A 15999-nucleotide genomic window follows, 5' to 3' on the forward strand; every position below is an offset into this window, starting at 1 on the left:
GACAACAAGATGCTGTTCAGTGCCAAATTGTGAAAGTACACAGTCTTTGCATTGCCTTCCTTCAGATCCTAGCATTAGGAAAGAGTGGTTTCAGACCGCGTCAGTAAGAACTTGGTCTTTTATTTACTTCATTTCACCATGGATTTGTTTATAAACAAGGCACAATTCAATGCAGGATTTTCAGAAAGACTGAAACTAATAGACGGTGCTGTCATTGCTGTGCAACTATATTGGATCCGACATAACTGTTTTTATTATGTGATCACTGTTGCTTCGTCTGTTATTACAGATTGTTTGATGTGTACTGAGTATTTATGCATTTTTAACCTAAATTCCAGCAATCATCTATGAAGGATGTAGCTGTCAAACATACACAACTGTTAGTCAATCATAGCAGTGGGCGTTTATTTCCGAGTGTACGGTACAATCCGCCACGACTATTCAAACAGAGCGTTCTGATGAGGAGGTCAAAACAGGACAGAAAACAGCCTATTACTTCTAAATTATGATGTCTTCTGATGTTAAAATCTAGATAGCATTATAAGTGGACCTAAGAGAATAGTACAAAATAATAAAAAGGCAGTTCATGACCCCTTTAATATTTCTGAAAGAAATCTCTTGCTCACCAAGGTGTATTTGATTAAAAAAAATAAAAATTATTTCAGTGACGCAAAGCTGAATTTTCAGCATCATTACTACAGTATTCAGAGTCACATGATCTTCAGAAATCATTCTAATATATTGATTTGCTGCTCAAGAAACAGTTCTTAGTATTACAAGTGTTGAAAACAGTTGTGCTGCTTAAAATATTTTGTGCAAACTGTGATACACTACCTTTCAAAAGTTTAGGGCAAGTAAGCATAACATAAGAAATCAAATAAAAAAATAGTTTTACTCAGCAAGTGACAGCAAAGACTTTTTTATAATAATGCAATGTTATAAATAATATTAAAAAAGATTTCAAATATATTCTGTTAAATAAAAAAAAGCTATTATCAAGGTTTCAATAAAAATATTAAGCAACAATGTTTTCAAAAATGAAACAAAATTTGTTTTATCGTTGTAGAAATTGTTTTTCTGAGGTTTTGTTATTCCCATATTTCTTCAAGGTGACTCTTACTGGAATAATGACGTTAATAGTCTAAATAAATACATAAACACTGGCGAAAATTATAATATTACTATATTTACTTTTGATGATGATGAGTCACTAAACTCTCATTATAAAGAAAATAGCTTAAGAAAGATTCTTCAAAAACACTTTTGATTGACATAAGGGTGAGTACATGATGACAGTTGTTATTTTGGGGGTAGATATTTTTTGTTTCGCACAACTGACACCAACCCAATTAATACAATCAAATCTTACTCAACACTTTTTTCACTTGTGTGTAAGATTATACACATTGTAAGTAAAAAAAAGCAAAAGACAAGATCAAAAACCCTAAAAAAGCTACAAGCCTGAACCTCCATAGCCAAAAACAGAGCATTAATACTGTTTTCAACCTCCCTCCTTGAGCAAAGGAGGAAGCCAAATGTAGTAATAACACATTCTGTAAATGATTTAAGCATTTGTGTGTTTGCCTGACCTTGTCTGACCCTCTGTTATCCTTCAAGAACCTCCTTTAAACAAGACATCAAGTGTCAACACTCTTCAGCTTTGCCTTTTGATTCCTAGAAGGTCAAATGTGAAGTTTGATCTGCTCTGAGTTCTTCTGAACAAGCACAGGTTAAAATAATATAGCAGGCAAAAACAGGGTCAAAGTCAAAGGCCATGTGTGGGAAAATGTGTTCCTTACTAAATGTCTTCACATCCAGTCATTGGTTTCTTTGGACAAAGCTAAGTGTACCATCTGAACAACGCACTATACTGTAATTTAGAGAATACTTCAGATGTTTGAAAAAAAAATGGTTGATCGTTTACTTTATTTGTTTTTTGTTTTGTTAAATAATTTTAGATGTGTGCAATAAAATATCTAAAATAAGATATCTAAAATAAGAATATATAACATGATACATAACAATTTTTAAAAATGCTAATACACCACTTAAACAGTAATGGTTATACTATAGTGCAGGCAAAATCCAAAGTGAGGACTAACATCTTTCCTGAGATTTTCTTTCCATAACTTTCAACACGCATGTTATATTTGTAAAAATGAGTCCACTGGATGACATCCAGGTCAAAAGACCCCTTTATTACACGTACATTAAATTTCACAGTCAAAAAGATCCCCAAAAATATGAATGTGACCTGAAATCCAAGTGCAGTTTAAAGTTGTCTTTTCTCAATGTATTATACATTTCAATAATAAAAATAAAAAAAGTTATTTGGTTTGAACTTGAATATGCATGTAATATTTCTATAAAAATCAATCTATTGGATGAGATTTATGTCAAACAACATATGTTACATAAACATTAATTTTCACAGTGAAAAAAGTGCCAGAAAATAGGAATCAGACCTAAAAGTGTGGTTTAAGGTCGTCTTTCCTCAAATATATATATAAAGTTGGTTTGAACTTAACTCACTCCACTTAAGTGCATAAAAGACAAATTTCAATTCAAAGAAACAAAATTCCTATCATTTTGTTCATAAATTTAGCCGATCATCCTAACTCTTCTAAGATCCTCAGTTATATTCCCTTTTGACTTGAGATCAAAGCAATGCCAATGCGGTTTGCTTCGTTTCACAGATCGACTGAAAGTGGTTAATTCATTCTTCTGCTGAGTTTGCCTGCGACACCTACAATCACAGCCAATGCAGCCAAAGCTTAATAAACTCACTGACACACCACGAGCAAAACCACAAACTGCTTGTGGTTAATAATAATAATAAAGCAGTTTCGCATGTGGTGTCCTACTGTGCGTAACTATGAGATCTGACTAAACCACAAATTTAAGTGTTTAAGCATCCAAAATATGATTAACAGTCACAGCTGCTAAAACACATTCTTGAGTGTGGCATTGATTTTTACTTAGTCTTAAAAAAAAAAAAAATTATATAAGCCAAAGATACCATAAGCTATAACAATAAATCAACAAGCATTTAAAAATGAAACGTCATTATTGCAACATTTGCTGTCTCTCTCTTACAGTATCTATTAGGGCTGCACAATTAAACTGAAAAATATTCAGCATCAAAATCACAACAGCTAACACAGCGATGCATTTACATGCATGTTGCATCACGTATCTATGATGTGTTTTTTGCACTAGTTTAATTCAATAAATTAAATATAAATAAATTAATAAATTTAAAATAAATAAAAAAATAAATAAATTAATTCAATATCAGTTCTTACATTGTCCTGCACAACATAAGTATTTCGATGCCAATTCTAGTATGTAAAATTAATATTTGAGATTGCATGTATTTTTATTTTTTTTATTTGGATTTGTCATTATCATGCAGCCCTATCCTGCTGAAAAACAAAACAGCAAAATGTGTTAAGAAAAGATAAAAAGAAAAGTTTCGACCTTTATATGTAGAAAATTTTTAACATTTCTTTTATAAAGTATCATTATATACAAGTATATATTATTATTAATTAATTTCTCCATTTTTTCCACTCTAATAGGCAACTTCCATCTTTATCACTAGTTGTTTGGTATACTGTCCTTTAGCATTTTATGGGTTTGATTTTATGGTGGATTTTGTTTATTGCACCTTATTTGTAATTCAGTTAAGGTGTCTGGTTAACATCGCTTGAATATCATTCCTTCAATAACGTGAATCTGACTGTCATACCTCAAAACATGAGTTCCGAAGGTTTTTTTTTAAGAAAGTTGCTTAAACGTTGCAAAACAAGGACTACAACTTCCAATAGGATGAGACTGTGTGTCCTTGATAAATCAGAAATCTTTATATTGCTTCTATTACAACTAGCATTAAAGCTTCAAGATTCATATTTAAGGTATGACTGTGTATCATTATGCCATAGAACCATGATGTCTCTTACTTTAGTTATTTTAGTCATAAATCAAAGCCCACCATTTTAAACGGCCTGACCGCACAGGTCATGGTGTGTTTGTTACACAAGTCTTGCGAAAGCAAAGTGGATTTCTAACACAGCCGAGGAGAACAGTCCCACTGAACACTTTGTTTCTCATCGCCCATTCACACAAGGGTTACATAACAGGACTAAGGCGTTCTTTCTTTTGCCTTTCCCTTCCAGATGCACTTTAGCCCTGCTGTAAAGGGTGGGGGTGAATATAGGTCAGCAGGTTAGGAGTGTCTCAAAGTCAATTACCTTCTTAAAAAAAAAAAAAAAACAATGGCATAGACTTGCTTAGCTCCCATCCGGACAGAGCCTCCCCATACCTGCCTCTGACTGCTATTACATAACTGCACAGTGCTGGGAAAGTACCAAGCAAGAAAAGTGAAACAACGGCTAGAGAGAGCACGAGAGATTTATCATAGATTCGTAAAATTCATTTTCGCTTTTCAACGTCATTTCTCTTTATTCTTTGATTGGCGATAAATATAAAAAATGTATAGCCTAATTCAATAACTAAACAAGCGCGCAACTGACCTTACAGTGCAGCGGTTATAGGCTATTTTCGTTTAGAAAGCGAGTGAACTCGAGTCCCGATTTTATCTAAAATCTTAATAAAGCAATAAAAAAGAAGACGTTATTATCAACAGTTTCACACACATTCGCCGCAGTGTAATCATACAAAACACACTCTTAACATTACAGATATCGAATGATTTTCCCTGCTGTTTATGGCAAAACTTGTTACATAACCAGCTTACATTCCACTTCACCGTATCAGCCTCTAAATATACCCTTCTGAGCGACACACAACAACCTGAACAGACATTCACCGTTACTTTCTACAGTGTCGTGTTACTTGTTCACTTTATGTCTGTATAATCGCAGATACATTTTGCACTGAACTTGGATGAGTTGAACGGAGCAACCGAGGGGGGAGTGGCTAAAAATAAACTACTGTCTATACTGTACAACACTCATATTTAGAAATATCTCAATTATAATGAGATTATAGAAATGTGGTAAGTCCAAATGCATTTAAATATATTTTATATAAGCGAAATTACTATTTAAATACGTCCAGCTAGCATCCAAACACGTGCAGAGGAATGCTGACGACTAATGAATGAAATTAAAATATAAAACTTAAAAAAATGCATCTATTAAAATAAAAACACTAGTCGCGTCATGAGTCTCATTTTAAAAATACAGTCCCCATAAGTTCGACTTGTGTAGCTAATACACATTATAACATAATGATCTCTCCCTATGTAGCGCATATTTATAATTTCGCACCATTTTTATTATCAAAAAATGACTTTTAACATTGTCAAATTTAGATTTTTTTTATATAACGCATCTGTTTATTTTTCAGTCTTCAGTGTCAGTGCTGACATACATTCATTAAACAAAGGCAGGATCATTCGGTTATCCGAGCACATCAGCTTTGAAATCATCTCAATTCCTTTATATTTCATAAATGCCGTCTATTCTTATTCACCGCGCGCTTTTCTAGTGAACCAAACGCACTGGAATGGTTTTGACGCGCCGCGCGCGCCATTTAAGTTGAAATGAATTCACTTTGAAGTTTTGCTCATCAACACTACGGAGAATCAATGTCGTATCGATCCCAAAGAATCACTGTCTCTCACCTCTGTTGGTGCTGGAGCAGCTCTGCCGGCGCACCGGGGCTTGGTGCTCAGCTTTGCGGAGGGTCTCCAGGTTTACCAGGGTTTCCCTGACCGGGGTAACCGGCTCTGAGACGCCGTTGCCCGGGTCGCTCGCTGGTTCTGGAGAGGACTCCATGTTGTGCTTCTTTTGGAGCTATTGCTGCTGGTGTATCACGATGCGCCGCGATGCGATTCAGAGCTCAGAGGTTTGCTGTAGCAATGTATTTTTCTAGCAGAAGTAAGAAATGTTGAACAGGCGAGTGCAGACAGAGGTGGGTGTGTGGGTTTGATTGTCCACTGGCAGCGCTAGAGAGAAGCTCCAGTGCAGCCGCTCAACAGGGACACGCTGTCAATAGCCGATGAATGGATGTGTGTGTGAGACCTATTAACACAGGCACTTTCATGTCTTCGCCCGTCTTCTAATGACACAGCCGCACATTTTCCGTTTTAAAACACATAAAGGTACGAACTGCTCAAATTAAACATTCACAACAGGATCCTATGTTATTTGTTTTTAAAATCCCTGCACCTATATGTGGTTTATGAGCCATGACAACAAGTTTATGAGAAATCTTGATGTAATGTATGTATATGTGTGTGTGTGTGTGTGTGTGTGTGTGTGTGTGTGTGTGTGTGTGTGTGCGTGTGCGTGTGCGTGTGTGTGTAGCATTTTATTTTATGTTTGGTTACTCTATAAATTATCATTTCAATCACAACATCATTTTATAAATGCCATCATTTAATAAATTGCATTTTATTTATTTGTAAATACCAATTGTAAATCATTCTTACATATATGAGAAGTAAAGCAATAGCCATTCGCAAAACATCCCAGAACTTTCAACATTTTCTAACTCTATTTATTATCCTTTACTTTGTGTTTTCCCTTGTTTGTTTTAGTTAATATATTGTCTGTCAACTGTTTAAAAAAGAAGTGAAATAATAAAATAAAGTGAAAATAAACTATTAATATGTGCATAAGTATACTGAACCACTGCTAGACATACTAGTGTTTATCACTATTATTATAATTTATTTAAGGTTTAGGCATTACAAAGGTTGGTGTATAAATGCCTATAGTATCATCTATAAAAGGTTCTGGATCCTGTGAAACACAAATATAGATATAGGCCTTCTTTTCAATAAATAAAAATTAAGTTAATTAATAGGCTAATAATAATAATAAAAATAATAATGAAAAGGATCTCCAGCAAATACTCAGGTCTAGTTTCTTTTGCATTTATGCTTATTAAAGTGTTAATAAAAATTCAAGATATTTATTCTATGATTCTGGTCCATAATCTTAACAAAATTTCCCAAATATAATTCACACAATGTTGATATGAAAATACTGCACATATGATTCTTGCATACTCTTTTTTTAGTTCAGGTTTAACCGTTTAGCCTACTATGTAAACATTATCTTGCTTATAGCCACAGATGTAGCTTATGCATTGAATAAATAATTGAAGTGTCTCTCTCGTTATGTTTGTTTAATCAGTGTGAGAGCGCAGTAGATTAAGCTGGTCTGAGCTCTGACTTCAGCTGTTGATCAAAGCCTCAACACCCTTCGCCTTCAGGGAAAGCAGTTTTTAGCAGCAGGTTAAGGGCGTGTTTTGAAACCAAACAATGCCAAACTTGAGGGGCTCTAATAAATTAAATATTTCGTCCGGTGTCGCAGCAGTAGCGGTTTCTCCCGGCAGCATGATAAACAGCAGCGCGGAAGAGCCACGCCCCCTCAGAGCGCTGCACGTGGACTTTGGCATGGTCTTGGCTCACCAACGCTACACGAGTCAAGTTCACCGCCTGCACGATTACGTCGAACTGGTTACGTTCAGCTTAAAGGTCAAAACGGAACTAAAGGCTGAAACAGGTTCCACGCAAGAAACTGTCACACTATTAAAACATATGAGAAACAGCATACCTGTTCAAAGAAATAAGAGTTGTAATTCTGCCTGTATTTACCCACCTTCATCTTGTTCCAAACCCGTTTGACTCAGTTGTACAAATTATGACAACCGGAATGTCGAAAACATGTTTTTTAATAAAACATTTAATCCAAACAAATGGTGAACAATATTCAAATATGTATTTATATAAAAATAAAAAAAAAACATTTAAATTTGTCGCGAAGGCGAGTCGCGTGGTTTTGACAGATCTCGTGACCGGTTATCACGACGTCCCTCGGCCCCTCGGTCCAAAATAACTAGGGAAAATTTAATAGTGTGTCATAAGGTCATATGCCATATATAATCAAATCTACAGTTATCGCTACCTTTCAAATCTATATATGTCAAATAAAAGTTATGTATTTTAAGTTGCTCTCATTTTCCACAAATGTGAATACGCAAATTTAAAGTCGTGTTTTTTAAATTATATATAATGTATCCGTTTAATACATAAGATTAAATTTGTCTCTTTGTGAATTCACTTGGTTATTAAGTGAATAAATTAGTTTGAAAATGTCAACAGACTTTGACCCCAAATAGTAGGCCTATTTGAACGCTCTTAAAAAAAAAGTATGAATGTCTTTGCAATATAACATAATATGAAACTAAAAGCAATAGACACCATTTTCAAGCAAGTTATTTTACTTTGTTAGGTTTCAAATGATAAAAAAAGAAGTATTTGGAAGCATTCTTGTGAAATGTTAGTGGAACATGTTAATTTGATGAACTACACCTGGGTGAACTTGGAACTAACTTTGTATATCTACTAAAAATGACCAGTTGGTACGAATTCATTGCTGAAATGGCTCAGAAAAGTGAAGTTAAGCTCTGGCAAAGTGTCATATTAAAGTGTGTCCTAAAGTGATCAAAGATTTTTTTGGGGGGACAGTTGTATGTTGCCACATGGACTTTTGGTGAAACACACTTTCATCCTAGATAAACATCTGATGGTCCAGGCAAAGTTTGTAGAAGTTTTTTTCATCTTCATCTGAAAAGATTTGTAGAAATTTTGCATCACATCACTTGCTCATATGGATCCTCTGCATTGAATGGGTGCCATCAAATGAGAGTCCAAACTTTTCCACAAGTAATCCACATGACTCCAGTTCATCAATTAACATATTGTGAAGTGAAAAGCTGCATATAAAAAACAAATACATCATTAAAACACTTCCTTTGTTGAAAAGGTCCATCCACTATTATCTCTCACATCAAAATCCACCAACATAATTGTTTAAAACTGATTTAGTTTATAAACAGTACTTGATTTGTGCATATTTCTCTCCTGATTCAGACGGTGCAACTTTTTCACTGGAGAAAGCAATATTTTGGATAGAGGCCTTGTCTGAAGTTTAAAACATCTTGATGGTGGATGTCAATCAAGATGTTAACTGATGGACAGAAGTTGTGTGGATTATTGTGATGCTTTTATCAGGTTTTTGGACTCATTCTGATGGCACCCATTCACTGCAGAGGATCCATTGGTGAGTGTAAATAATCCAAATCTGATTAAGAAACAGACTCATCTACATCTTATATCACTTGAGGGTGACTACATTTTCAACACATTTTCATTTTTGAGTGAACTATTCCTTATGACTTTGGTAAACCTAAAATGTGATCTACAGAATCTACAAAAACACCAATCTCCTGCTTATCAGTCTGTAATTACTGTGATTTCAGACCCATCATAATCATCTGAAAATGCTGCACTATGTGTCTTTTGTCAGATTTGATCAGCTTTTCCTTGCATGCCTCTCACAAGGTTTGGAGACGGTGTGTTTACAATGACAATGGCCTCTAGCCACGTTATAATCCAGCTTCAAACTGTACGGCAAGATCAAACTTCAAGCGATGGCAAGACATCAAGAGCCCCCGAACATTTGACTGTTTTCAGCCACCTCATTTTCACAATAAGGAATTGACTTTGACATGCTACAGTAACATTTCTTTTTAAAATTGTTCATCTCAGGGAGAAAACAATTGCTTGTTGTGCTTTTCTTTACGTAATGGCAATGGTTGTTATTTCACTTAGAGAATGGATTCAAGGAAAAATAAATAACAGGGAAAAACTTACTTGGAAAAAAAGACAGTATAAATTAAGCACATCTGCTAGAAGTTAGAATTGCACAATATAATATTATAAACAATTCGTATTTAAACATTTGATATCTAACAAACTCCATTTCGTTAACCGCTTTCCTAAAACAAGAAGTTTATGCTTTACAAAAAAAAAATCAAAATGATAAAAAAGAAATGTTAAAATATTAATTTGCATATTGCAAATATTAAAATTGTATTCTATGTAAAATAATTTAAAATAATATGTAAAATAATAAAATAATATACAATTGTAGAAATTATACTTTCATAATCATATTCAAAATACTATTTAATTCTATAAATAATAATATATTTTTGAATGAAAGTGTGTAATATAAGGTCAATAGGCCACAATGTGTAATATATAATACATTAATATAATTTAAGTGTTGCATACAAATGTTTGTATATACTGTAAGCTATGTGTGTGTGTGTGTGTATGTGTGTGTGTGTGTGTTATGTACTACAGTATGTAAAGTCATTGTCAGCATTTGGTCCGGATATTCCAGTTTTTTGCCACTAGAGGCCCCCATTGTGTTTTTTTTTGGTCAGACCCTTTTGTTATTTTCTGTTTCTCGTTATCATTTGCACCTGTGCCTTGTTTCCTTTGCATATATATAAACCCTTAGTTTGCCTTAGTTCTTTGCTCTGTGTTTGAATGTTAACACCCAGCCTAAGCGAAGCTGTGAACCTTTGATGCTCCAGTTGGATTCTCTGTTTTGGTACGCTATTTTTTGTACTTGTTTTTTGGATTATCTTTTGAGACTTTTTGCTGTACCTACTACTTTGTGAATATACCTTTTTTCTGAGTGGATTACCTGTTTTTTTGGAATTACTTTTGACCATTGTGGATTTATATTTTTGCCTGAAGGACTTTACTTTTTATTGTTATTAAAACACCAGCTCAAGTACTGCTGTGTCTGCCTCATCTTCTGGGTTCTGCCAACAATTAGTGGCTCAGTTTGCTGAGAGACAGTTCCTCACACCGGAGACCCGAGTTCAAGACCGGGTCCTGACAGAAACACAGAGCCAACATGAACCCAGAGGCGCCCAGTACTCAGGAGCTTTTGGCCACACTGTCACAACACGAGGGGACTGTTCAACGTCATGAAGCCGCTTTGGTTCAGCAAGAGGCCTTGATGGTAAGACACTCTCAACTTCTTTCGGAGATGCTGACTTCCATAAAGCAGATATCTGATCGACTTCCACCGGCAACTGCTTCTGCTCCAGTACCTAATATTCAAGTACCCGTGGCAGTTAACCCCCTGACTGAACCTCGTCTTCCGCCTCCCCAACGGTTCTCAGGTGATCCGAGTGCCTGTAAGGGTTTCTTTACCCAATGTTCTCTCTCCTTTGAGCTGCAAACCCTCGTCATTCCCCACCGATCGGTCCAAGATCGCATACATCATCACCCTGCTGTCAGATAAGGCCCTGGCCTGGGCTACTGCCGTGTGGGATGCCCAAAGTCCCTGCTGTACCAGCTACTCTGCCTTTACTGAGGAATTCAAGCGAGTGTTCCAAGGTCCTACCAGTGGTCCTGACTCAGCCAAACAGCTCCTGACTCCAGGAAACTTCATGGATGGTATCTGGGCAAAGCAAAATGGCGTTCCTTCTGAACCTCTCATGGATCCCATGAGGGTTACTACGTTGGATGGAAGCCCTCTGGGATCTGGAATTGTCACTCGAGTCACTGCTCCCTTGAGACTTTCAGTTTCCCAACACCAGGAAGTGATAAACTTTCATCTTATCCCCTGTTCCGAGTTCCCTCTTGTCCTTGGCTACCCCTGGCTGCACAGCCATAACCCTCACATCGACTGGTCTGTGGGCACTGTCACCCGGTGGGGTCCTACGTGCCAAGCCACTTGCATCTTCCCGAGTTCCCCAAGTTCCCCTCCCGAGTCCCTAGAATCCATTGACTTATCCCGAGTTCCAGAGTGTTACCATGACCTCAAGTCAGTATTTAGCAAACAGAAGGCCACCATGCTACCACCTCATAGACCTTACGATTGCCCTATCGACCTGCTTCCGGGCAACTGCCCCCCCAGAGGTCGGATTTTTTCCCTATCTCCTCCCGAACGAGCGGCAATGGATACCTACATCAAGGATGCACTGGCAGCAGGCCTCATTCGTCCATCCACCTCGCCTGCGGGAGCAGGTTTTTTCTTTGTGGCCAAGAAAGATGGTGGATTACGTCCATGCATTGGCTACCGGGGGCTCAATGCCATAACTGTCCGCAACCGCTACCCCCTACCCCTCATGGCCACAGCGTTTGAGCTAATCCAGGAAGCAATCGTCTTCACTAAGCTTGATCTGCGGAACGCATACTATCTTGTGCGGATCAGACACGGTGATGAGTGGAAGACTGCTTTCAACACGCCCACTGGTCACTATGAGTACTTGGTGATGCCCTCCGGCCTGACCAACTCCCCGGCTGTGTTCCAAGCACTCATTAATGATGTACTCAGGGATATGCTTAACATCTTTGTGTTCGTCTACTTGGATGATATCCTCATCTTTTCGAGCTCCCTTCAAGAACACACTAAACATGTCAGACAAGTTCTCAAACACCTCCTTGACAGCCATTTGTACGTAAAGCCGGAAAAATGTGAATTCCATTCCTCCGGAGTACAATTCCTGGGATTTGTAGTGGAACCCGGTCGTATCCAAATGGACTCCAGGAAGGTAGAAGCAGTAGCGGAATGGCCCACCCCTAAGTCCATTAAGGAAGTTCAGCGTTTCCTAGGATTCACAAACTTTTATCGCAAGTTCATCAAGAACTTCAGCTCAGTGGCAGCTCCTCTCTCAGCTTTAACCAAGGGTGGCAACACAAGGTTTCTGTGGGGTAAAGAAGCTGAGACTGCCTTTCAAGGACTCAAGCAGCACATCCTCTCTGCTCCCATCCTGACGCTACCTACAGCTGATGAACCTTTTGTAGTAGAGGTAGATGCCTCGGAGGTTGGTGTTGGAGCTGTCCTGTCCCAGAGGGGAAAAGACAAAAAGCTCCACCCTTGCGCTTTCTTCTCACACCGGCTTACCCCGGCCGAGAGGAACTATGATGTAGGGGATCGCGAACTGCTAGCGGTTAAGATGGCATTGGAGGAGTGGAGGCACTGGCTCGAGGGGGCTTCTCAACCGTTTCAAGTACTTACAGATCACAAAAATTTGGAGTATATCCAACAGGCTAAGCGGTTGAACTCCAGACAAGCTCGATGGTCTCTTTTCTTTAATCGATTTCATTTCATCCTCACCTATCGGCCCGGGTCGAAGAATCTCAAACCTGATGCCTTGTCCCGAGTCCATGCACCTGCCGTTCGAGAAGAAACTGACATGCCTGTCCTTCCTACCTCTAAAATTGTGGCTCCGATCTCATGGCAAGTTGAGGACACCGTGAGGCGAGCTCAAGCTACTGAACCAGATCCGAAAGGAGGTCCTGCCAATCGGTTGTTTGTCCCCAAAGCAGTGAGGTCCCAGGTCCTTCTATGGGGACACTCCTCTCGCCTCACCTGTCATCCGGGTGTAGGTCGGACCCTGGAGTTTATCCAGCGAAAGTTCTGGTGGCCCACCATAAAAGAAGACGTTGCCACATTTGTCAAGGCCTGTCCCGTGTGCTGTCAGAGCAAGTCTTCTCACCACCGTCCTCAGGGACTCCTTCATCCTTTATCGATTCCTCATCGACCCTGGTCACATATCTCGTTGGACTTTATTACAGGCCTTCCTCCATCACATGGCAATACTACTATCCTAGTCATCATCGACAGGTTTTCTAAGGCGGCCAGGTTTGTCCCCTTGACCAAGCTGCCTTCTGCTAAGGAAACAGCTGAGCTGGTTATTAACCACGTGTTCCGAGTCTTCGGCATTCCTCAAGATATGGTTTCCGATAGAGGCCCTCAGTTTGCTTCAAGGTTTTGGAGGGCCTTCTGCCAGCTCATAGGGGCCACTGCCAGTCTATCTTCAGGGTACCACCCGGAGTCCAACGGCCAAACCGAGAGGATGAATCAAGAGCTTGAAACTGCCCTCAGGTGTATGGCTTCCAACAATCCATCCACATGGTCGTCCTTCATTGTTTGGGCTGAGTATGCGCACAACACCTTGCGCTCCTCCTCCACGGGTATGTCTCCGCACGAGAGTCAGTTTGGCTATGCCCCTCCATTGTTTCCTGACCAAGAAACAGAAGTCGGAGTGCCTTCAGCCCGGAAGTTCATCAGACACTGTCGGCTTGCGTGGAGGAAGACCCGTCTCAATCTGCTGCGTGCCTCACAGCGGTATCAACAACAGGCCAACAGACGTCGCCGTCCTTGCCCCAACTTGCGCCCCGTCCAGAGAGTCTGGCTCTCCACAAGAAACTTACCTCTACGGGTGGAGTCACGCAAGCTGTCCCAGAAATACATCGGTCCCTTTAAGGTTGCCAGGAGAGTAAACCAAGTTACATATCGTATGCACCTACCTAGATCCCTTAAGATTAATCCAACATTTCACATCTCCTTATTGAAACCTGTTGTTTTTTCTCCCCTTGTCCCGGCAGGCAGACCTCCCCCTCCGCCCTGTGTCATCGGAGGCCAGCCGGCTTATACCGTCCACCGGATACTGGACTCCCGCCGGGTGCAGCGGTCCTGGCAGTATCTGGTGGACTGGGAAGGCTACGGTCCGGAGGAGCGCTCCTGGGTTCCTGCCAAAGACATACTGGACCCTGAGCTCATTCGACAGTTCAGGGCCCTCCACCCAGAGAAAGCTGGTAGGAACGTCAGGAGCCGTTCCTAGAGGGGGGATTCTGTCAGCATTTGGTCCGGATATTCCAGTTTTTTGCCACTAGAGGCCCCCATTGTGTTTTTTTTTGGTCAGACCCTTTTGTTTTTTTCTGTTTCTCGTTATCATTTGCACCTGTGCCTTGTTTCCTTTGCATATATATAAACCCTTAGTTTGCCTTAGTTCTTTGCTCTGTGTTTGAATGTTAACACCCAGCCTAAGCGAAGCTGTGAACCTTTGATGCTCCAGTTGGATTCTCTGTTTTGGTACGCTGTTTTTTGGATTATCTTTTGAGACTTTTTGCTGTACCTACTACTTTGTGAATATACCTTTTTTCTGAGTGGATTACCTGTTTTTTTTGGAATTACTTTTGACCATTGTGGATTTATATTTTTGCCTGAAGGACTTTACTTTTTATTGTTATTAAAACACCAGCTCAAGTACTGCTGTGTCTGCCTCATCTTCTGGGTTCTACCAACAATTAGTGGCTCAGTTTGCTAAGAGACCGTTCCTCACACCGGAGACCCGAGTTCGAGACCGGGTCCTGATAGTCATTTTAAATTAATATAACATTTTGTGTTTTATATAATATTATTAATTTAAATGTTATTTTAAAATTATTTTTAATTTATTAAATTTCACACAGTGTGGCCTATTGACCTTTGACACTTTAATTTGAAATTCTATATAGTATTTTGTTTTGTTTTTTGAGAATTTATAGACTCTTTTATTACTGTTATTGATCTCCCCTGACAAGTGATGATAAAGGGACTGTTATTTATTTATTGTCAATTATGGCTCATCTGTATGGCCAGCCATTTGTTATTTAAAAGTGAGAGTCTGTGTTTTAATCAATAAATCATTCTGAATTAGTTCAGTCTGAAGCCTTTGTTGTGCATCTGTCATAAGAATTGTATTATCCTTTTTTCTGCTATTATTATTTCCCATTACTAGGATACTAGTATCAAATCAGTGTGCGTTTTTCCCCTGAAATCATCTCTACATACTCTGCTTGGCCTATTGACTTCAGGTCCCTTGCTTTAATAGCATTTTATGATGTCTGGGTGTTCCTCGCTATGATTGCTTACATGTTTTCTCATTTACTTTTCATAACAAGCCTGTCAGGCAAATAATGCCTCTCATTTCTCCTCATTTTAGAGATGATAGTCAGCTCAGCAGTGACGAAAGATAAATCGCAGCAGTGTTTCTGTGTGGAATTGCACTTCTATGGTATTAAAAGATGAAAATATGTTGGTTCAAACTCAAATAAGTAATGCTGATAATGGTTTTTGAAAATAAATATTGTTGAAAATTCAACATGAAACCGTGTTCACCACCTATTTTATTTCTATAATGTAATATACTTAGAAAAATAGGATATTAAATGCAAAAATAAATAAATAAATAAAAATACAAAATGGAAGTATTTTATTTGTTTGGGTTGAAATAAATGGTTTTGTTTTTCAGTACCTCAAAAATTTTCCCCAGAACTGATGATAATGATGTTATTTAATTAATTAAATAGTATTAAAATAA

At 38.4% G+C, this 15999-nt stretch overlaps 1 protein-coding gene across 1 annotated transcript in view; it reads right to left on the minus strand.

The window, feature by feature from the left end:
* LOC132133109 (nuclear receptor ROR-alpha A) overlaps nt 1-5954 on the minus strand; it is a 282503-nt gene extending 276549 nt beyond the window's left edge. Inside the window, exon 1 of the mRNA XM_059545830.1 lies at nt 5651-5954. Coding sequence (XP_059401813.1) covers nt 5651-5804 — 154 coding nt within the window. The 5' untranslated portion in view covers nt 5805-5954. The remainder of the gene's footprint in view (nt 1-5650) is intronic.
* Nucleotides 5955-15999: the final 10045 nt, after the last annotated feature.

The sequence above is a fragment of the Carassius carassius genome, chromosome 50 (genome assembly GCF_963082965.1).
Source record: "Carassius carassius chromosome 50, fCarCar2.1, whole genome shotgun sequence".
Taxonomy (NCBI): domain Eukaryota; kingdom Metazoa; phylum Chordata; class Actinopteri; order Cypriniformes; family Cyprinidae; genus Carassius; species Carassius carassius.